The following is a 24,429-nucleotide window of genomic DNA, read 5'->3' as shown; positions in this document are numbered from 1 at the left end:
CTAAAGTCTTTCAATTTGGATGCACCTTGCAGATTCAGGATTAACTTATTGGGAATCCATCAGGGCCCAGGGCTTTGTCCCCATCCATCTCCTTAATGGCAGCCAACACATCCTCCTCTGTAAAATGGCTTTCTAATCAATCTCTTTCTTGAGTTAAGATTTGGTTAAAAACCAGACCATCCAATTTTGGGTGTCAGATTCTATGATTAGCATATCCTCATAGAAATCTACAATAACCTTACTTCTAGATTCTTCCTCTAGATATTGATCACCCACTTTGAGCTGAGAAATGGTACTGGCTATTCATCTTGCATTAGCCATTTTATGGAAGAAAGGGGTGTTATCGTCATCTTCTTTCGGCCATAGGGTTCTGTACTTTTGCCTCCATGAGATTTCTTCCATGAGTGAGAGTCTAGAAGATCTAGAAGAAAAAACTATCTGTTACAAGTTGAAGGGTCTAGAAGAGCTATGGGCAGATCAAAAAGGACTTGGGTTGTAGTAAGGAATGATTTAAGGACTCATTATTAAAAAATGGATATGTCACTGAACAAAACAGAATGGAAGAACACATGCAATCTTGGGACAGGGCTTAGTTGAACTATGTAAACCCACTATGCACCTTTCTAATATAATTTCTTAACTAGTGACTTTAGTATAACCTTTGTGGTTATACTATAACCTTTACCAGAAATTGAGTTGAACTTGACCTGCAGATATTCACTTGATGGTTACCATTTTAGGTCAGTCATGTCCTATTCATCTTGGATATTAATAAGGTTGTTGGTCTTTTTCACCAATGCATGATTCTAAAAGGAGATTCCCATGGATGCTGAGCCATTGACATATTTGTAATGCTATGGAGGTGAAGGAAAATGTTTACTACTTTAATATAAATAGGCTAGTTTGAGTGTTTCACATTGAACCTTTTTCCTTCGATATTTCCTAGGTGGAACACATCAAATGATACTCAGTTTTCACACAAAAACCACCTTGAATGTACAGAATCTGCATTGCTCTGCCATTTGCACTATGGTTACCATATGTAAGATTTAGGTTATATATCATCCCTTGGTTTGGGAAAATGGTCATACCGTGCTAGCCTCTTTTAGCTTGTCAAGTGATTTTCCAATGACACCTTCTTTCTTTTGCAGCTGAAATAATTGACTATCTCCATGTTCAACACTATAACTGATACTGTTATCAGTGATATTAACATCCTGGAAAAACATGTATGAAACTATCTCATTTAAAGCAGTCAATATGAAGAATAAACAGAAAATGGCCATGAACTCAACTTTTGTTAAGATTGAATCACAATCAGGAACATGATTATCAAATTTTAAGTTACAGTGAAAGCATGTAAACAAGGATATTCTGGTTAGTTATAAGTTCTCAATGCAAGTGTATTAACATAAATTTTGATGTGATTTCATGCAAGATAATTCACTCAATAATGCAAAGTTATTAATCTGCATAAGGACCATTCGAAGTATCATAAGATGGTCCCCTAAATTACATCTCTAGAAAAAGAAGAGAACACCCTCTTATTCTAACTTAAAGAAATAAAACAAACCAAAGAATAGAATTGCATCATTGCAGAGCTCTTGTAGTGAGATTTCTGGTTTAGTCCTTTTTGAATATCTCTATAAGTTTCAGAGAGATGAAGGGAATATTAAGATATACAAATTCATATTTTATAAGTTTATCCTTTATTCCTTTTCTTGAATATGGAAGTCATTTTCTTTATTTAATGGACTGCAGACCTATTTGATGGCGATTTAGCTAATTTCTGTAATTAGTTCAGTTTACTTAACCTGACTATAATCAATAATCCCTTTGAAAAGATTTGCAATTGCCAATTTTCAAGAACAAGGCTGTACTCAATTTTTTTAGGATCCATTTCCTTGAGACAACAAGTGTGAGATTTAGAATGTGGTTTGAGTCTAAGAGTGGTCACTTTGTGCAAAAAGTTCCAAAGGTTAGGTTCTTATCCAGTCCACCCCTCCAAAGCCCCAGAGAGTTGGGACTAACATTAGGTAATAGCCTTTTTCTTTCCTGCTTCTTTATTTGTTGATTTGGAGGGGACTGCAATCTGCTAGCTTTAACAAGGTTGTAGGCAGTTTCCTCCTACATATGTTTTGTTTCTCACTTAGTAGAGGGACTACAACCAGCCAAGTCACTTGACAAGGCTGTAGGTAATTTTCTCCTCCTACATGTCATTTTCTTCCCTGCTTTGTAGCTTTTTCCTCCATTTGATTTGTTTCTCACTTTGTAGGGGACTGCAATCAGCGAAATCACTTAACAAGGATGTAAGCAGTTTCTCCTCCTACATTTCTTCTTTTTATTGCTTGCTAGAAGACTGCAATTACAGTGTAATGTGTATGCAGTGTTTCTCGCTTCCTAGAACTTTCTGCTTTATTGAGATGAACTAGAGGGGAAGAAAAAAGATAAATTTTCTGTCATTTTTTTGGAACATAAAAGAATTGTATTGATTAATGAGTGTAGCTATTCAAAAAAGAAACATAGAGGAACCCATGTACGTTGAGAAGCTGTACATTGGGACTACACACCTAAACAGTATCCTCTAAACAAAACTGTATAGTGCGAGACTTTAAGAGATTACAAAAATATTATAAAAATAAAAAAAGAGTTGAAGCTTCTTTTTAAAAAGCTTATGATTGGCCAGCGAGGAAATCACCATCCCATTATCCTTCTAATCATCTCTACCTGTCATAGCACATAGAAATGATGGGAGAAGAGATTATGACATGAATAGTACAATAGAAGAGAAGAGGGAGAAAGATTTTTCTACATTTCCACCTGCTAATCTAGCTCCAACCAATGGGGGTATCTTTCTTTCATTCCCTTCTCCACACCTCTCTCTTTTTCTCTCTTCGATTTTGCATTAGGCATGGATTCCCCTAGTGGGGGTCTTTCATAGATGTGGGGATGGTTATATAATCACCTTATCCAATCAGACGAGGGACAATATGCCTACCAAGGTTTTAAAAACCAACCCAGAAATGGAACCATTCTGGCCGCTGGTTCCTGGGTCAGTGGTTCGATCGTCCGGGTCAAACGGTTTAAATATTTAACAAGTGATATGTCATCTTACCCATTAGATTGGAATATTAGGGCAAAATGCATATAAATATAAGAGAAATAAGGTTTGACCATTTGAGAATGACAGATTTGAGAAGCTGTCGATGGCAGAGAGAGAGAGAGAGAGAGAGAGAGAGAGATTTCTCTCAGTCTCAGATCTCACACACACTCTCTCTCTTGCAGATCTGTTGTCTAGACTGCTCTCCCATATCTCTAAATGTGAGATCTCTCTCACTGTCTCACACATCCCTCAACTGATCTCTCTCTCTAGTAGATCTCAGATCTGAGAAACTTTCTCTTTTCATTCTTGTTCCAACTTGTCAGAAGTAATAAACAGCAAACCTTTCTCTGGGCTGAACAGTTCAACGGTCAAACCATCCAGGTCAACGGTTTGTTGACTAATTCAATGGTTTTTGACCAGGGACCGGGTTTGGGGTAAAACGGAACTGGTTGCCTGGACGGTTTCCGGTCCAACATCCAGGTCAATGACAGTTTGAAAACATTGATGCCTACCAACAAGGAGGGGGTCACATGTCAGCTCATTTTATATGGGCTTTTTAATTTAACCAAATTACTTTACGCTTATTCAAAGGAATGTAGGAGTCACTTCAATAGGTGATAAAATGAGAAAAAGTTGACTAAGGTGCTTTGGTCACATACAGAGAAGACTATCTACAGTACCAATTAGAAACATAGAATAAGTGATTGTCATAAGTTGAAGAGGTTAGAAAAGCTAAGAGCAGACCAACAAGTAAATGGGTTGTAGCAGTGAGATTTAAGGGTCCATAGCACCTATCCTAGGATTAGTTCAGTCAATAAGATGAACGACCCCTAATTACATAAATAGTGTATAAACAATAAAAGATGGTTGTTAGTTTCTATGGACCTATGGACCTTGGGTGACTAGGTGACAAGGCACTTCCTTGTCACCCATCTTTTTTTTTTTTTGATCAATAACAAGAAACTTTATTAATGATATGAAACTATGTGAAGCTTAGGTACAAAGGGGAGGTAAAAAGACTTAACTCCCCACCAAAAAAATACAAGGGAAAAAATAAAAAATTAGCCCCAAAAATCGAATCCCTATTCACCCCTTGCTTTGCTAACCCATCAGCAAAAGAATTAGCAGTCCTCTTCACCCCGTTGTAATGAACCACAATATCCCTACTCAGCCATTTAATTTTTTTCTTCTCATTGTTATAACTCCATAAACTGTTGTCACCCTCCTTTAGCCACCTAATCACCACCTCCCTTGTCACCTATCCCCACCTTCGCACCTTGAAAACTATAACTACAAATGTTGTCTTAGGACTTCAATATCCCTTTTCTGGATTCTTTAATAACGGGTTTGTTGGAGAAGGATTCTATTTGGACCGCTGGTACTAAGATTGCACCCTTTGTCATCTAGTCCCGCCTTAGAACCTTGAAAAATATGACTAAAAATGGTTGTCTTAGGACTTGAATATCCCTTAGCTAGATTCTTTAATGAAGGACTTATTAGAGAAGGCTTCTATTTGGACCATTGGTACTGAGATTGCAAGAAGTCTCACTATAGTTTTGGGGCACCTGCTGCACCTCAACCTTAATAGTAAAGGAACTCTATGGGTGTGTGCTCGAAGGTAGACCCACCTGTGCTACATCAAATACTCTGGGGTGGGGGGGTGGGGGTGGGGGGAGTAAAAGCGTATCAATGTAAATTTTTATTTTATTTTATTTTTAAAATTCTATTGAACATCCTACCTAGTTCAACTGATCATCTATTCATGTTAAATTCTTTTCTAATTTTTACGTAAATATAAGAGAAGATTTAGGATCAGTTCAGTCGATAACCTCAAATTATAAAATGTATAGTGGGAATTGTTATAAATGAAAGAAATAAAATAAAGAAATTCATAAAACAAAACAGAACTTGCAAAAGCCCAATCAGTTCTAACCAGTAATATTAGAATATAAAATGCAATCTACAAAAGAAATGTCTAAACATTCAAAAATAGCTTACATAAATAAATGTATAAAGAAATGATTTAAGCACCCATAATTAACGATGTATATGGCACTGAAGTACTGAACAGAATAGAATGGAAAAACAGGATTCATGTAGCCAACCCCAATAATTGGGACAAAGTTTATATGATGATGATGATGATGATAAATGTATAAAAGAATTAGATCATAAATATTTAATCCCTCATGAACAAAAAGTGCCATTACCCAATGTTGGTCCCTTCTATCTGGGATCTTGGGAGGGGTGAACTGGATACAGAGTTACAGACTAACCTTTGGCCTTTGTTGAACAAGGCGGCTGCTCTCAGACATGATAGGATTTTACCATTAGGAAATCAAATCACAAACACATTAATCATACCTCTCTAACATAGAGGTAGAGATGGTTCTTTGTTAGATCAATATGCAAAGAACAATGAGTTGAAATGTTGGGTCTTCATAGAGGTGAAGAGGGTAAAGAATGAAATTGGAGTTCAAGAAAATTGATGATTTTTGTTCCCTTCTTAGAGATAAGAAAGGGTGACTTTACTGATTTTCTGTATTTTCTTTTTGGTGAGAACTAAAATTATTTACAAAGAAGTAGGTTTCTTTCTACCATTTTTTGGTTTTTAGGTTGTAGATGTATTGGTATATAGGTTCTTTTGTGTTTTATGTAATTAATAAAAGAACTATTTTATTTTGGAGGATCTAATAAATAGTAGAGATAAGAGTATTTATGAATCTCCAACCAAATAACCTCTTCATTTCCTTCTAGGAATTAATTATAGAAAGAAATAGGATTAAGTCATTAACCATTCTTGGACTTCTGTAGTTGCAAACAGGAAGTGAGAAGGAGACACCAGGGTGTAACAATTTATTACTTTTTTTTTGGGGGGGGGGGTTATGGGAAGATTCCTGGTGGTAGGTCAGAGATTGGCAGGAGAATATCTAGGAACTGAGATGTATATGCATTCATCACTTTTAATTATCTTGTTTCCTCTTCCTTTCTATGCATGTCCATGTGTATTTAGAACTCAGAATCCATCCAACAAGTCATATGACAGGTTTCTTGTTTGAACCTGAGCAACTAGTAAAATTTGATGGATCTACAAAAGTAGTCCTCGGAAATCTCTTCTATAAGATTCAAAACTATTACAATATGTTAAATACATAGTTCTCAAAGAATACCTCATCATTCTCAGATTGATCAGTGCTTCTTTGAACTCTTTTCTCAAGTTCAATTAGTTCATTCCTTAAAAGTTCAAACCGGCGAATTTCATTTGATTCAGAGTCAGCATCACCAACATTTGCAGTAGTCTGCTCCAAAGGTTCACCTTCCTGGACATAAATATATCCTTCAGAATTATTTAATTCATAAAGCAAAAAATTTGGTAATACGCAATAAGCCATATATATGTTGGCTTTTCTGCATGCAAAAGCATTCTAGCCACATATAACTGTGAACTGATTACTGGTAGGTCATACTAATATTGGTGAGCTATCTGTACAAACTAATCAAATTAAGATTTAACTTAGAAGCCACAAGAGTCATAGCTTTTCATCTTGAGTGATGTCAGGTTTCAGCTCAACTAGGGTTCAAAATTTTAATGCTAGTTTGAGTTGGAGATACAAATACTTCAATTACTATGGCTGCATTTGGGAGTGCTTCTCCAATGGGCCTTCTGTGCTTTTCTTGTTAGAGAAGCCAAAAGTTAGTCAAAAAATCATTTGGTGAAGAAGCTCTGAATGGGCTTTTTATATCAAAAAAGCCTGTGCTAGTTACCAGCCAAACACTAAAAAAGTGTTTTTGTAAGAGGTGGATAGAAGGGACCACTTGGTCAACTGGGTAACTGTTTGTAAAAGGAAGGAGCAAGGGGGGGTAGGTATAGGCAACCTAGGAAAGAACATAACATTTGCTAGGTAGGTGGTTGTGGAGGTGGCCTTTGGAAAGGGAGAGATTGTGGCATCATACATGGACAGGTAGGCAATGTTTGGGATGTGGGAGTGTTGGCTTGAGCAACTTTCGCCACACCTTGTGGGGCAATTCATGGTATCCTTCCTCAGTTCCTATGCCACATTAGGTATGATACTTGTTGTTTTGTACTGGAGACAAAGTTCTTTTCTAGGAGGATGTCTGGGTTGGTTCTTCCTCTCTCAAGGTTCTTTTCCCCACCTTGTACTCTATTTCCCTTCTTAAAAAGGAACTTGTTCAAAGATTTGCTTCTTTTGTATAGAAGAGGGGTAGTTTTGTCATTTTACTCCTTGTATGTATATTTTTGGGCATGTACTCTATAGTGCTGATTTGTATAGTTCTGTATTTTACCTCTTTTGTAAGGACAATCTTGTCCGTTTACCATTTAATATAAATACAACATTTCTGGGTTGGATCAACCAAGACAGATGAACCAAACAGTCTCTCTTCTCTGATGTTTCATCTCTTTCTCTTTTTCTCTTGCCTGAACTGACATGGAAGTGCTACTAGAGGCCATGGTATAGTATGTGAGTGTAGTCATAGGTGGCAGGCATGGAGTTGGAGGACTGTATAATTTGGATGGTGGTGGTTTGTAGAAAGCCCTCCATATGACACTTACACCTTTACAGTGGCGTTGTTGGTTGGGCCATCTGTCTCTTCCTGCTCTTAAGAAGCTAGTCCCATGTATGGAGTTTGTTACCAGTTGCAATGCAAATTGTGTCAGCTTAGTGAACACCATTGTGTCTTTTGTTCCAAAAAATAATAAGTCTCGAGTCCATTTGCTTTTGTCCATTCTGATCCTAGGGTCCTAGTCGTGTTGAGTCTTATAATTGTTTCAAATATTTTGTTACATTCATTGATGATTATTCAAGAATAATTTGGCTTTATTTAATGATATGCAAATTATTTCGGTTGGTCAACTAGTTGATGAAGGTTACATTCTAACCTTTTCCTCTGATGGTTGTTTGATTTAGGACCAGTGCACTGGGAAGGTGAAAGGGAAGGGGTGTAGGATGGGCCGCTTGTTTGCATTGGAGTTGGAGAAATCTCAATCAGCATCATCCTCTGCTTATTTGTGTTCTTCTACATTAAGTCCTATTTTGAGTCAGAGAAACTATGTTTGAGATTTGTGGCATAAACGCTTGGGCCACCCAAATTCTGAAAAACTTAAATACTTATTTGAGTCTGGTTTTATTAAAACTAAAATTCCTTCTATGAAATCCTTTGATACATCTTGTGTTTCTTGTTGTTTGAGTAAGAGTCATATTTTACCGTTCATTCACCGAGCTGAACATGCTACTTCGCCTTTTGAAATTATTCGTAGTGATGTTTGGACTTCATCTGTTGTTTCTCGGATGAGATACAAGTATTTTGTGTAATTTGATGACTGTACCAGGTACACTTGGATCTACTTTCTCAAAGACAAATCAGAAGTTTTTCCAAGGTTGTTTCATAACATGGTTCGAGTTCATTTCCAAGTGAATGTGTAGACCTTATGCTTAGATCAGGGGGAGAATACAGTGATGGGGGATTTTTGGCTTATTTGAAACATCATGGCATACAAGTCCAACGATGCTATCCAGACACTCCTCAGCAAAATGGTGTGGCAGAAAGAAAAAATGGCCACATTCTCAATGTTGTAAGGACTCTTCTACAAAAATCACATGCGCCTCCCACATTCTGGGTTGAGCTCACTAGCACGACAGTGCATCTGATCAATTGTATCCCATCTTCTGTGCTTGCTAACATATCTCCTCATCAAAAGATGTTTGGATCCCCCCCCAGATCTTTCTCATCTTCATGTCTTTGGGTGTCTATGCTTTGTTCATCTTCCTCCTCATGAATGTTCAAAGCTTTCAGCTCAATCTGTCATGTGTACTTTTGTGGGATATAGCCCTAACCACAAGGGATTCCGTTGTTACGATCCCTCAGCACATCGTATTCGTATTTCCCGAAATGTGATTTTTCTTGAGCATATCTCCTTTTTTTTCAGAAATTGCCAAGTTATTTGCACCCTCTATTTCAGTTTTGCATGATTTTTAACCACATGATACTCCATTGTCCACTACTAAGAAGGATCTTCTCGTCTTCTCTCACAAACGGGTTTGTGGTCGAGCTCCTACGCCTACGACCCCTCTTCCTCTTGGTCCGAATCCCTCGCCCATCATAGAAAACCCTGTAAGTGATGCCCCTGTTTCAAATTCCTTAATTATTCCTTTTGTACCTTTACGCCGTTCTACTCATATCTCTAGACCACCAAACCGCTTTGGTTTTCCTTCAAACCATAGCTTCTCTGTTGTTTTGACCTCTACAGCAGATGGCTAGTAGCAGCCCTTAGTGGCAAGAAGCCATGGATGCAGAGATTCAAGCTTTGCATGAGAATGACACCTGGGACCTTGTCCCAACACCTTCAGATGGCTCTATTATTGGGAGCAAATGGGTCTATTCTGTCAAGCTGAAATGTGATGGGTCTCTAGACCATTACAAAGCTAGGCTTGTGGCATAGGGATATATGCAGGAGTATGACATGGACTATGAAGAGACATTTGCTCTAGTGGCCAAGATTACTACAGTCTGTGTTCTTTTAGCCCTCTCTGCTACACACTCTTGGACTATCTTTCAATTGCATGTGAACAATGCCTTTTTACATGGTCATCTAAAGGAAACAGTATATATGAAACCTCCTCCTGGGTATTGTAGTGATCCCTCCCTCGTCTGTCGGCTAAAGAAGTCCCTCTACGAGCTCGAGCAAGCCCCTCGAGGTTGGTTTGAAAAATTCGGAGATGTTGTCGTGCAACCCCAATATAGCCAAAGTGCATTAGACTACTCTCTCTTTGTCCGGAAAAGACCCCAGGGCCTTTCCATTCTCTTACTATATGTGGATGACATATTGTTGATTGGAGATGATACAAAAGGAATTCAAGACCTCAAGTCTCTTCTCTATAGTTCCTTTCACATGAAAGATCTCGACCCTCTTAACCACTGGGAGTTTCAAATGTCGCTAATGTCGCTCGACATATGTTGATGTCAAGGCTCACCGACATGAAAATGGATGGTAATATAAAAATTACATTATACCGGTTGACATTTCCTATATTTCGGAAATGTCGACCAAATCGGTCCAAATAACCAAAAAAAAACAATTTTTCCTATTATGTCGACAGGATGTCAACTAATGTACATTAAGAATATAATATATTAGTATATTATATTATTATAGTACAGTATATTAATATAAATTATTCCATTAATAATTTCTATTTAATATTTCAAATAAAATATTTATAAAAAAGATTTAAAAAATATAAAAACAAAAAATACATTAATTACTTTATAATATAAAACAAAAAATATTTTTCAAGTAATGAAATATTAATTAGTTAGTATTTTTTAAAATATTTATTAAAATCAGAAAATGTTTATTAAATCTTATAATAAATCATATTCTACATTTAATATAAAAAATCAGAATAAATTTATTATAAGTTTAGTATTAAAAATCATAATAAACTCATTAAGTTTTATAAGAAATCAGAATTTATCATAACCTTAATACTACAAAAAGGAGAATCAGTTTATTAAATTTATAAATAAAACATAATGTATTATAACTTTAATATTTAAAAAATCAGAATCAATGTATTTCTATTTACTAGTGTGAAATAAATATATTAGAATTTATAACAAATCAGAATAGTAAAGAAAATATCAGATAACCGTGTAAAAACATCAAAATGCATAATAAATCAGTAAATCGTCATTTACTAATTTGTTATTAATCTTATTTTCTTAGCTTTATATAATGGTTGGGAATAAGATACTAGTCTAAAAATATGTATTAATGCTTCTTTTATCATTTTACAAAATATTATTGCATATTTCCACAATGTCTCTAATTTTTACAATATTTCCCCTCGACATTTCCGACATATGTCCTATATTTTGGTAAGCGACATTTCCATCAACATCAACATTTTAAACCTTGCTCTTAACTATTTCCTAGGACTTGAAGTTCAACGGAGCTCCCGAGGTTATTTTGTTTGCCAACACAAGCATCCCTCTGATCTTGTTAAGTTGGCCAACCTCACCGATGATATACGGGTTGATACTCCCTTGGAGTTGAATGTCAAATTATCCAAATCAGAAGGCTCCCTACTTCCTAATGCTTCCCTCTATTGGCAACTTGTAGGGTCTCTCATCTATTTGATCATGACTCGTCCTGACATCTCACATGCAATTCAAGTTGTTAGTCAGTTTGTCTCTTCCCCTTGTCAACCTCATTTGACTGTGGTGCATTGAACCACTCACTATATTTGGGGCTCTTTATCACAAGGTCTTTCTTCTCTTCATCTTCTTCTCTCCAACTGAAGGCCTATGCTGATGCAGATTGGGCTGGATGCCTCGACACACGCTGCTCCACTACCAGGTGGTGTGTTTTCATGGGTGACTCTCTAATATCATGGAAATGCAAGAAACAACAAACTGTTTCCAAGTCCTCTACAGAAGCAAAGTACAGGGCAATGTCATCTGTTTGTAGTGAAGTTGTTTGGCTTCAATCTTTGTTTCAAGAGTTGGGTCATTCCTCTCCTACGCCCATTCCTCTATATGTGGACAACACTAGTGCTATTAAGATTGCCTCTAATCCTGTCTTTCATGAAAAGACAAAGCATATTGAGGTGGACTGCCACTTTATCCGCGACCAGTTTCTTGCAAACTCTATCTGTCTCCCTCATGTTGCCTAATATGCAAGTTGTTGACATCTTCACAAAGGCAATGACGAGGTCTAGACACTTATTTCTTGTAAGAAAATTGATGCTCATGCCTCTACATCAGTTTGAGGGGGAGTGTGAAGAAACTCCCTGATGTACCATTTTATTGTAGTTCTTATCGTATTGTTTCTCTTATTTTATAATTAATTTCTCTTCAGCCCTGCAAGGGCCTCTCTGTAAATTCTCTAATTTCTGTTGCCCTACAAGGGTCTCTCTGTAATTTTTTTTAATTTCATTTTCTATATAAAGGACCGTTGGGGTAGGGTCGAATCATCCATTCTTCATCCCCAGAATTCTGTATTCTGCTCTGGGTCTGTTGACAGTTTTCTCCAACATCAAATCATACCCATGGATTTGTGAAACATTCAAAAAGGAAAAGGTAAACATATGATAGGATAAGTAATCAGAGCCATTAAGAACATACAATGTGACCCAAAGATGATGATCTGGCTTCCCTTTTTGCAGTAGATTGGCGCACCAAGAAGCTCCAAAAACCACGATGGTTACTAAAGGAAACAGAAAAATTCATACCATGAATGAGATTAAATACCAATATAAAGAAAACAAAAAGATCAATTAAGCATTTGGAGCTGCACACAAACCTATCTGCAAAGATTTCATCTTGGGTACTCCTATTTAGAATCACATTACTACTTTTTACGTTTCTCCTATTTGAATACTGCTGCTCAATAGTAGATGGAACTGAGCGACTATCAACATCATCTCCCTGGTTAATTAGCACAAAGGATTCATTCAGGAAAGGATCAGAATGAACTAAGATGTTAGACATTGAATAATGAAACATAAAAAGTGAAGGTCAATGTCAGATAAAGAAAGCACAAGTCTAACAAGAACCTAGAAAGCATCATATAGAGCTCATATGTCACTTACAGATGCAGTGAATAGAAGTGTAGAACTACACTCACATGCATATGTACACGTATACTAGGGGTATTATAAGACATAATCCAATTAGATATCTAAGATATATGGATCTAACTCATTTCATCTAATAAAGTATGGCTAAGATTCGGGTATAATATATTCTAGATAAAAATCAACCATAGTTAGCAATATTGACAAGATTTGGTGAAATCTCCCTTATTCACTACGGCATGATACAAAATATTTTTACAAAATTTCCCATAAATCTCCAATACATTGTTGATATTGATGATATTTTGAATTTCATTGATAAATTATACATCTAAGCCTTGCATTTTAGAATATCATTTGAACTTTTTGATATTTCATTCACATTATCGATTTTTTGGAAATGTTTTCTTGAAAGAACAAATGGAGATCAATGATAAAATCAGCTCCCTTCTCTGATGTGTGGGTTGTGTGCTTTGTTGCCTGAGTCCAACGACCATCCGTGCTTACATTGTCCTATCTCCTCAAAAGTCTGGTATCATTTCATTGGAGCGGCTGGTCTTAATTGGGTTATGTCAAAGTCAGTTAAAGATCTGCTGCTTTGCTGGAATCTCCAAGGTTTGAATAGAAAAGGGAGTTTAATTTGGAGAACTGTTCCTGCGGTAGTGATGTGGGCAGTTTGGTCTGAAAGGAATAGAAGAATCTTCAGCAACAAAGCTAAGAGCACAGAGGAGATAGTACAGCAGGCAGTCAGCAAGCTGATTTCCTGGGTGGCTGTTACACCTGATTTTGAAGGTCTAAATGTTCCTGTATTAGTAAAGTCCACTTCGATCTGGGATCTGTAGCTTGTCCTAAAATCTGAGCAGCTACTTGTGGCTAGCTCTCATGTTGTACTGAGTTATTTGCTGATTCAATAAAATTATTACTTTACCTTTCAAAAAAAATAATAAAAAAAGAACAAATGGGGATTCTGTAATTAGATAATTGGCTTATTCCAGACTAACAAGGGAGTAAAAGAAAAATTAGGTTTATGGACAAATACCTTAGATAGAGGTTTTAAGGTAGGACTAGAACAGAATATATGCAATGTAAATTTGATAATGATAGGAATGAAAACCAGGGTAAACTTAGGATTGGAGACTAAGAGATAACTCCATGTGACCTCTTTCATTACCGAAGTTGAATAAACAAATGGAAGGATTGAGAAGGATGTCACCTATAGAGATAGAGTAGGATGGGCAAAATGGAGGGTGCATCCGATGTCTAATGTGATAAACAAATAACACATAGGCTAAAAGGAAAACTTTATAAATTGTAAGATCAGCGATTTGTATGGAGCAAAGTGTGGGGCAGTCAAGAAAAATTATGTCCAAAATATGAATGTGACAAAAATGTAGATGTTTAGATGGACAAGTGGAAAAACTAGAAAGGATAGGGCTAGAAATGAACTCATTTGACCGAACCTAGGGGTAGCACCAATAGGTGATAAAATGAGGAAAATAGACTAAGATGGTTTGGTCACGTACATAGAAGACCATCAATAGCAGTCATTAGAAGAAGTTATCTGTTAAAGTTAAGGGGATAGAAGAGGGGTAGGCCAAAAGGGACATGGGTTGAGGTGGTAAGAAATGATTCAAGGGCTCCCTTGTCACCTAAACATTGTATTTTGCTTTTCTAATGAATAAATTTCTTCTTTATTGATCTTCAAAAAAATTTTTAAGGGACAATAATTTAACAATGGATATGGTATTCATAAAAAAAAAAAAAACAATGGATATGGCATTAAGAATGGAATGGTGAAAGGATTCATGTAGCTGATCGCATATAGTTGGGACAAGGCTTAGATGATTATAATGATTGGCTTGCTCTTCTGAATATGATTCACTTATTATAATCCAAAAGGAAAAAAAAAAAAGACATACAACTATAAATGAGGATCCTCGATCTAATTGAAACATACACTAACAAAAAAAGACTGAAGTCAGGATGACAAATTAATAATACGAGTACAAAAGAGAAAATGGATAAAAGACTAAAGGGAGACACAAAGACATGTACCTATTTCGGTCTATTTCTCATATTTAAATTTGTGTCTTGTATCTGGGAAATTTTCTGTTCTCTTTTTGGTTGCAGATGGGTCCCCCCACAAGACGTGGTAAGCTTATTCAACCCCAACTTCCTGAGGCAAAAGAAAAAAAGAGGGAGGATTATGTGTAGGATAGTAATAGAAGCATTGGTGTGGACTAGTTGGGAAGAAAGAAACCAAGGGATTTTTTATGAAAATAGCAGATTTAAGGAGGAGCTGATTGAAGCTATAACAGTTAGAGCTGCGCATACGGTAAAAACTTTGTTTTATATCTAGGACCAGGAATTGATAAATTGGATACTTGAGCTTTAAGGTGTATATTTCTTGGGTATTCTCATACTCATAAGGGGTACAAATATTATTGTCCAGAGTTGAAGAACTATTTTGTTTATCTTGATGTCACCTTTTTTGAATTTGTTCCCTTATTTACTATGACTAAAATCTAAATATCATTTTGTTGATTCCTTAGTACCACCATGTGTTCCTGTGGATTCTCCTCCATCTCCACCTGTTGAGAAGCCACCCATTTAACACGTATATACACAATGTAAGCTCCAACATCTCCTATATCTCTCCCTCAATCAACAGCTCCTTTGTTATCTAACTTAAATTTCCCACTGCCACAAGCAAATGTAAGCAACTATATTGAACATTGTATATTCTTAACTACTGATCATTTGTCTCCTTCCTATTGACAATTCCTTTCCTTCTTATCCTTTGTTTTCATACTAACCTTTGTGACAAAAGTCCTTGTCTCTTGTTGTTGAAAAAATCACACATGAGATCTTAATAGAAGTACTGAGCGCTTAAAAGCTCAACGTGTAGAGAAGGGGTATACCCAAACATAAGGGATTGATTATTCAAAGGCATCTCCAATAGCTAAAATTGCTTCTTTTTGAGTTGTAATTTCACCTGTTGATCATTTCAATTGGCCATTATTCCATGTTGACATAAAAAATAGACTTAGTGGAGGAACTGTATATAGAGCAACCTCCTAGACTGCTACTCAAGTGGAGGAGGATGAAGTTTGTGTTTGCTGAAAGATTGTAGCTGAAGTAGTAGAAGAGAGGTGAAGGCAAACAAGTGCTGAGAATGTCGAACTGAGTAACCCAGTCGATAGTACTATTATTTATAGTAGATTACAATAAAGCGTTACATGAAATGTATGGAATGCCCATGATTAGTGATGGGACACCCAGACTGCTTCAAACACTAAACAGACTTAGGCCCAATAACAAAGGCCCAGTACCTAACAGCTTAAAACCCAATACAAACTAACATGTACACTTATCAGCCGAACCAACAATACATAAACACAGTCAACTTAACACTCCCCCTCAAGCTAAGCATGGATGTCAGTCATGTTTAGCTTGCCAAGAAGGTCCAAGAATTTTGTTGCAGCCAACCCTTTAGTCAGCACATCTGCAATCTGCTCTCCGATGAAGTATAAGAAATGCAGAGTTCTCCCGAGACTATTCTCTCTCTAACAAAATGTTGATCAATCTCAATATGTTTTGTCCTGTCATGTTGCACTGGGTTATTTGCAATGTTGATGGCAGCCTTGTTGTCACAGTACATCCTGAGAGGACCCTCAGCTTTTATGCCAAGCTCACCAAGAAGGGTCATAAGCCACAGAAGTTCAGCAACACCATGAGCCATAGCTCGATATTCAGCCTCCACACTTGATCTAGCAACCACATTCTGCTTCTTACTCCGCCATGTAACCAGGTTCCCTCCAACAAATGTATAATATCCTGAAGTTGATTTTCTGTCCCCAGTAGAACCGGCCCAATCTGCATCAGTATAAGCTTCAATTTCAATTTTATTGTGTTTTCTTAACAGAATTCCCTTTCATGGGCAAGTCTTCAAGTACCTGAGAATCCTTTCAACATGCACAGCATAAGCAATATCTGGTCGGGTGAGAGATAGATAATATCAGCTTCCCTACCAATTTTTGGTATCTCTCTTTATCACAGTAGTCCTCCCTACTGATTCCTATAGACCATAGTTCTGTTCTATTGGGGTATTTGCTAGTCTACACCCTATCATGCATGTCTCTTCTAGGAGGTCAAGTACATACTTCCGCTGACATATATAGATCCCCTCTCTTGATCTAGCAACTTCAATCCCAAGAAAGTATCTCAAATGGCCCAAGTCTTTGATCTCAAATTCAAAGGCTAAAAAATCCTTTAGTGTTTTGATCTCTTCCTAGTCATTCCCAGTAATCACCATATCATCCACATAAACAATGAGTGCTGTAAGTTTGCTATCACGTCTCCTTATGAACAAGGTATGGTCTGCACCACTTTGAGTGTACCCCACTTTCTTCATGGCCCCACAAAGCCTCTCAAACCATGCACGAGGAGACTACTTTAGGCCATATAATGCTTTCCTCAGTTTACACACCTTTCTATCAAAGTCGTATCCTAGTGGAGGGTCCATAAATACCTCTTCATGAAGATCACCATTTAGGAAGGCATTCTTCACATCCAGCTGATGGAGTTCCCATGAAAAATTTGCTACTAATAACAGAAAAACCCGAATTGTGTTGAGCTTTGCTACTGGAGCAAAGGTTTCTTTATAGTCAATCCCTTCTTTTTGAGTAAACCCCTTTGCCACAAGCCGGGCCTTGTACCTTTCAATGGACCCGTCCTCCCTATGCTTTATAGTGAACACCCACTTGCACCCGACAATGCTCTTCCCTTCTGGCAGATCCACTAATTCCCAAGTCCTTGCTTTCATTAAAGCTTTCATCTCTTCATTCATAGCTTCTTTCCACCTTGGGTCAGACACGGCCTCTAAGTACCTAGAAGGAACATGTATAGAAGAAAGAGCAAACACAAAGGAGTGATAGGATGGAGATAAACGTGAGTAAGAAACAAAATCAGCAATGGGGTGCCGAGTAGTACAAGAACGGATAGGCTTACAAAGAGCAATAGGAAGATCCAAATCAGAAGTATGTGTGTTGGGATTACCTTGGATTGCGGAGACAGATTGATCTGAGTCCAACTGGTTGTTGTCATGAGTTTGAGGGCCCTTTTTTCTTCTATTGTAGGTGATTCCTATATCTTTCTGTTGCCTACTAGAGCCCTCATGAACATCTGTAGTATCGGGAGAGGTAGCAGGAACAGTGGGAGCCTCACTAGGTTCACCAGGGATGCCACAACTAGGAGTAGGAGAGGATGGAAGGCCCGAGGCAGATAGAGGAACAAAAAAGAAGGGAGAATAAGAATCCTCTTCCATCCCACTAGTCTCCCCCTGAAGAGGATTCTAGGAAGACTAAAAGTAGGGTTGAGACTCAAAAAAGACCACATCTCTGATGACATACTTTCTCTTGGTGACAGGATCATAACATTTGTAACCCTTTTGTGTAGGAGAGTACCTCAAAAAGATTCCTTTCGTAGCCCTAGGATCCAGCTTGGTCTTCTTTGGATCCTTTACATGTATAAAACATACACAACCAAAAACCCTTGGAGGAAGAGGAAAGTCTGAAAGGGTAAGACACAGAACAGAGAAAGGGGTTTTCATACCCAACACCTTAGATGGCATCTGATTTATCAGATATGATGCAATAAGTACTACATGAGACCAGTAGTGCTTAGGAACCTTGTGCTGGAATAGTAATGCTCGAGCTATCTCCAATAGATGTCTATTCTTGCGCTCAACAACCCCATTCTGTTGAGGGGTATTAGCACAAGATGATTGATGTAGCATGCCAGCATCTTCCATGAACAAGTTCAAGGATTTTTCAAAATATTCAATAGCATTATTTGACTGGAATTGCTTAATCTTCTTGTCAAATTGTGTTTCAATCATTTTGCAAAATTCCATGGTTATCCGTGGCACTTCATCTCGTCCTTTTAACAGGTAGATCCATATGCATCGAGAGTAGTGGTTAATAAAACTGATAAAGTAACGAAAGCCATCAATAGAAACAATAGGTGAAGGGCCCCAAACATCAGAATGAAGAGTTCTACATTGTTTTGACAGTTGACACACTTCACAGACTAAACTCTGACTTGAAATGCCCTTAAACAATTCGGGAAACAACACTTGCAATGAAGAAAAAGGTAAATGACCTAGCCTAGCATGCCACAGATGCAACCTAGCTATTGACTCCACATTCTCCGGACCACTAGCAGTAGATGCTTGTAAGGCTGAACCGATGTCTGCATCAAAATAGTAGAGGCCTCCATACTCATGACCGCTCCCAATTGTTCTCCTCGTCAATCTGTCCTGATAGACACAATGAGTAGGAAAGAAGGTTATGCTACAATTCAAATTTTTGGTAAGTTTTGAAACAGACAAAAGGTTTGAGGCAAGACTAGGAACATACAAAACTGATTTAAGAGAGAGGTCCTTGCTTAGGTCAACCACCCCTTTGCCAGAGATGGTGGAGAAAGACCCGTCAACAACTCTCATCTTATCCTAACCAGACAACAAGTGATATGAAGAGAATAAGGAGGACATATGTGTGATGTGGTCAGTTGCACCGGAATCAATAACCCAAGACATAGAGTCAATAGGACTAGTTGCACTAAAGGCAGAGACTATACCTGATCTGGCAAGAGAGGAGGAAGCAAAAAAGTTACTCCTTAAACGGGTTAAAGCCCGGCTAAGGACCTCTACCTCATCAGTAGTGAAGCCCAAGGTACCGACTCCGAAGGAATTAGCAACCTACCCCATGGAAGAAGAAGCCATTGTTGGTATACTCAATGAGCTATCACCATTGTTACTAGTGACAAGGTTCCCATTTTCCGCTTGACCCTTCTATCCCTTCTTGTCATTTCTCAATGCAGCTAGCTTCAGGTGAGGATACAGGACCCAACACTTTTCTTTTACATGTCTTTCACCTCCACAATGAGTGCACTTAAGATGCCTTTTGCCTGGATATTTGTTCCCCTTTTGATTTGTAGAAATCAGGGCTGAATGTTCTATAGATTGCTCAACTGGTTGCTTCTGAGTGTCAACTTGCATCTCCTTTCTCCTGACCTCTTCATTCCTTACCAGATAATAAACATGATGTAACTCGGGCATTTCATCTCTTCCAAGAATTTGTGACCTTATGCCCTCATGCAATGGGTCTAGGCCAGCCAAGAACTTAAAGGCTCTACTCTCTTCAATCTGCTTATCATGTCTCTCCTTGTCCCAGGCATTCTCCCAATCCAGAATCAAGTGGTGATCAAGCTCTTCCCACAGTCCTTCCAGAGTTGCAAAATATGTTGCAACTGTCATATCCCCTTGCCTTAAAGCAGCAATGTCTTGGTTCAACCTATAAATTCTAGCATTGTTTTTCTTCTGTCCATAGGTTTTTGATACTTTTTTCCAAATCTTAGCTGCTGTGGGAAAGTGTTGAACAGTCCTGGCAACTCGAGGAGTCATAGAAGCAAGCAGCCAGGACATAACCGTGGCATTCTCCTTGCGCCACATTGCATACTCCACACTGCCAACTTCGGGTTCCTTCTTCTTCCCATCTAAATACCCTGTGAGTTCACGGGAAGTAATAAAAAGCATTGCAGAAACGAACCACTCCCTGAAGTTGTATTCATCCAGCAACACACTTGTAATTTGCAAGCTGTGTAGATTCGGGTTCTCCAGATTTGAAGACCTCCCACCAGGTCTGTTATCCCTAGAAGAGACCTCTCCGGAAATTGAAGACATCTTAGATGCAGACTTTATGTAGATAACACTGTTTCAGACTAGCCGAAGTGGTCACAGTCCTGAAGTGGACTAGTTACATGCAGACTTCACTTGGGCTTCGACTTCTGCAACTGTAGAGAGTGCTCACCCCTACGACCAATACTAGGATTGCTGAAATCAGTCCTCAACCTAGGTCTGTCCTATACAGACCTCTCTTAGCAGCCGAATGGCTACTAACTACTAGAAGCAGTCTAGTAGGGCATCAACTTCTGTGTCTTACTTCCCTTGTGCCCTACAACCAAGAGAAACCCTAGGTTCGAACCTTGTTCTGTTCTACGGCAACCATAGGGTTTTTTCTGCAGCAACCAAGAAAGAAAAAGGAGAGAAAGCAAGCAAGAGAGAAGAGATGGCGTCGGCTGTAACCAGAAGATCACTCAATGCTCTGATACCATGTTTGCTGAAAGATTGTAGCTGAAGTAGTAGAAGAGAGGTGAAGGCAAACAAGTGCTGAGAATGTCGAACTGAGTAACCCAGTCGACAGTACTATTATTTATAGTAGATTACAATACAGTGTTACATGAAATGTCTGGAATGCCCCTGATTAGTGATGGGACACCCAGACTGCTTAAAACACTAAACAGACTTAGGCCCAATAACAAAGGCCTAGTACCTAACAGCTTAAAACCCAATACAAACTAACATGTACACTTATCAGCCGAACCAACAATACATAAACACAGTCAACTTAACAGTTTGCAAGTTATGTAAAGCAATATAGGGCCTAAAAAATCATCATGTGCCAGAGATTCTATGTCTCAAATCATTATTTTAAGAGTGGGTGTTCAAATCAATAGACCCTTATTGTTGTATTGTTATAATCATGAAGCTATTAACATGGCTCATTACATAGCTTATAATCTAGTTCAGCTGGTTACAAAGCCACAACTACATGGTTCACTTAGCAAGTTAAGCATGATAGATATCTGTGCTCACTTGAGGGGAATGTTGATAATGCACTATATTAGCTGCTATATCTGGCTGTTTGTCCAATTAGTTGTATAAATCTTACTGTTTCTTTTTTTTTTTTTTTTGATTATGAGCCTTATAGACCTTACTTTTTATTCCTTTGTTGCCACCACCTAATCAGGTGCATTAATTGTAATTTTCTTCTTCTTTTATATCAGTTAATATAAAAGGCAGTGGGCTGCACCATAGCACCCACAATTTGGACTTTAGAGTGGTTTCCTCTCCAACATTCTCTTCTTCTTCCTCTCTTTTTCCTCTCTTGTTTCACTCTACTGCTTTTCATCTTTATTTTCATCAATTATTATCAGTTAATATAAAAGGCAGTGGGCTGCACCATAGCACCCACAATTTGGACTTTAGAGTGGTTTCCTCTCCAACATTCTCTTCTTCTTCCTCTCTTTTTCCTCTCTTGTTTCACTCTACTGCTTTTCATCTTTATTTTCATCAATTATTATCAGATTTTATTACCAGTTTACAAAAATATATTTTGGTGGTAGGCACAGTACTAACACAGCTTCATAAGTTGACTTATGAGAATCGTCAAAACAATTTATGAGATCTGCTACCTAATGAATGTGGTCTCTTAAGAAACCTAAATAAAATCTATATGTACACTGTTGCAGACTTTGCTGTAACTAAGTTTGACCTTGTATCATAAATAATTATAGATATATGTGATTATGTTACTTATGTTATAAGCATTTATATAGCCAAATAAAATAAGTCAGCAGCAACAACAAAGTTTTGGATCTCATCCATCACCTCATTATAAAAATTATTTCCTAGGAAAACCACATGTTTACTACAGGGAGGGAGAGGTGGTGGGAGGAAACTGTAACGATAAAATATACCTGCTGAAGAGAAGCAGTCTTTGCTCTAAAAGATGCCTCAAGAAACTCAGCTTCCTTCTTAAGTTTCCTTATTTTCTCGAGGTCAGAACAAGCTGCTTTTAAATGCTCTTTACCAGAATTGGAGCTGGAGACATGTAGCTCTTGAAGCAATTGTTCTAATCTTATGACAGCTTCTTCAACACTCTCCAATACCTGGAGACATACCACCAATAATAAATAACAAGAAATTACAAGTTACCATGGGACACAAATGAAAAATGACCAGGGTTATGCTACAGTACCAAGAAGCTAGATAAGTTTGGTCCAAAATATGCAATAAATAGCCACTAGATATAGTGCCTATTTTTGAAGATTAATAGCAAAATAAACAACAATTTAAACACAATGGACCTCTCAAAACGTCAAATAAGGAACAAACTAAGTAGGATGGTGAAAACTCACATGAAAAGCAAAAGTAAATTTGTTTTGAAGGTTAAGGTTTATTGTCAGAATTAATCTAGGTGTACATGCAACCTGTTGAAGTTCGGCCTGCCCTAGAAGTCTGTTTTGTTTGTTAGCTGAAAAGTAAAGTAAACAGCAAGAAGGAAGAGAGGAAAGAAGAAGGAAGAAAGAGGAAGAAGGAGAGAAAAGGCCTAGTTCGAATTAGGAAAAAAGTCAACCCTAGTTTCGGCCAGACCTGTTATTATATTATTAATATAATTGGAAAAGACATAAGTGCCCTAATTTAAGTAAGAGGCACTCAAACTAACATAATTGTACACATCAACATTCTCAAAAGGTACAAAGACCGAAATACCCCTTCACTAACACTCCCCCTCAAGCTGGTGAGTATATATCATATAATCCCAGCTTGTTACATATGTAGTCCACTCTCCCCCGACTCAAACCTTTTGTAAAAAAGTCTGCCCACTGGTTTCCCGTATTAACATATGCAGTCTCTATCACTCCATTCAACACCTTCTCTCTCAAAAAATGACAGTCAACTTCGATGTGCTTGATTCTTTCATGAAACACCGGATTGAAAGAGATATGAACCGCTGCCTGGTTGTCACAATAGAGCTTCATTGGAGTACTGATGTCATATCCTATCTCCTGTAAAAGGTTCCTTAGCCACACTAGTTCACAAACAGTATCTGCCATGGCCCTATATTCTGCTTCTGCACTGCTTCTTGCCACAACTGTTTGCTTCTTACTTTTCCACGTTACCAGGTTACCCCCCAGAAAGGTGCAATAGCCTGTGGTAGACCGTCTATCAGACATAGAACCTACCCAATCAGCATCAGTGTATCCTTCTACTTCTAGTTTTTCGCCACTTTTGTACAGCAAACCACAGCCAGGAGCTCCTTTCAAGTACCTCACAATCCTTAGCACTGCATTCCAATGTGGGACCAAAGGTTTCTGCATGAACTGACTCACCACACTAACCGCAAATGAAATATCTGGCCGAGTAATGGTTAGATAGTTTAGTTTGCCTACAAGTCGTCGGTATCTGCTAGGGTCTTCAAATACTTCACCTATATCACTACTCAGCCTCGTATTTGTTTCCATAGGTGTCTCAGTCGGTTTAGTACCCAACAAACCTGTTTCTTTCAGTAAATCAAGCACATATTTCCTCTGACACAAATTAATGCCATGCTTAGATCTTGCTACCTCTATGCCCAAAAAGTATTTCAACTTGCCACGGTCCTTTGTCTGAAAGTGTTCCTGTAGGAATGCCTTCAATCTGTCAATGCCCATTTTATCATTTCCAGTCACAACGATATCATCCACATACACCACCAATATTATTTTGCCTGCTGAAGAGTCAAAACTGAAGACAGAGTGATCAACTTGGCACTGTTTCATACCAAACTTCTTGACCACCTCACTGAACCTACCAAACCATGCTCGAGGGGACTATTTAAGTCCATAAATAGCCTTCTTAAGTCTGCATACCTTACCATCCTCCCCCTGAGCAACAAACCCTGGTGGTTGCTCCATGTAGACCTTCTCGAGCAAATCACCATGCAAAAAGGCATTTTTGATATCTAGCTGATATAGAGGCCAATCATACATAGCTGCAAGGGAGATGACAACACGAACTGACCCTATCTTAGCAACCGGGGAGAATGTCTCTGTGTAGTCAAT

At 37.9% G+C, this 24,429-nt stretch overlaps 1 protein-coding gene across 6 annotated transcripts in view; it reads right to left on the bottom strand.

Annotated features, from left to right (window-relative positions):
* LOC148847514 (uncharacterized) overlaps nucleotides 1-24,429 on the bottom strand; it is a 113,847-nt gene that overhangs the window by 4,229 nt on the left and 85,189 nt on the right. For 4 of the 6 annotated variants that reach the window (XR_016100812.1, XR_016100811.1, XM_088950019.1 and 1 more), the window contains exons 11-15: nucleotides 22,303-22,494; nucleotides 12,429-12,553; nucleotides 12,251-12,332; nucleotides 6,274-6,423; nucleotides 1,092-1,217 (exon numbers count right to left, since the gene is read on the bottom strand). Coding sequence is in view for 4 of the 6 variants with exons in the window: in XM_088950019.1 (XP_088806145.1) it covers nucleotides 1,092-1,217; nucleotides 6,274-6,423; nucleotides 12,251-12,332; nucleotides 12,429-12,553; nucleotides 22,303-22,494 (675 nt within the window). In the remaining 2 variants the exon portion in view is untranslated. The remainder of the gene's footprint in view (nucleotides 1-1,091; nucleotides 1,218-6,273; nucleotides 6,424-12,250; nucleotides 12,333-12,428; nucleotides 12,554-22,302; nucleotides 22,495-24,429) is intronic. The other 2 variants (XM_088950021.1, XM_088950020.1) reach the window with 1 other exon arrangement.

The sequence above is a fragment of the Nelumbo lutea genome, chromosome 6 (genome assembly GCF_056320005.1).
Source record: "Nelumbo lutea isolate HS-2025 chromosome 6, American lotus-T2T, whole genome shotgun sequence".
Classification (NCBI taxonomy): Eukaryota; Viridiplantae; Streptophyta; class Magnoliopsida; order Proteales; family Nelumbonaceae; genus Nelumbo; species Nelumbo lutea.
The sequence above is the reverse complement of the archived record's forward strand: the minus strand, read 5'-3'. Positions and strand labels throughout refer to the sequence as shown.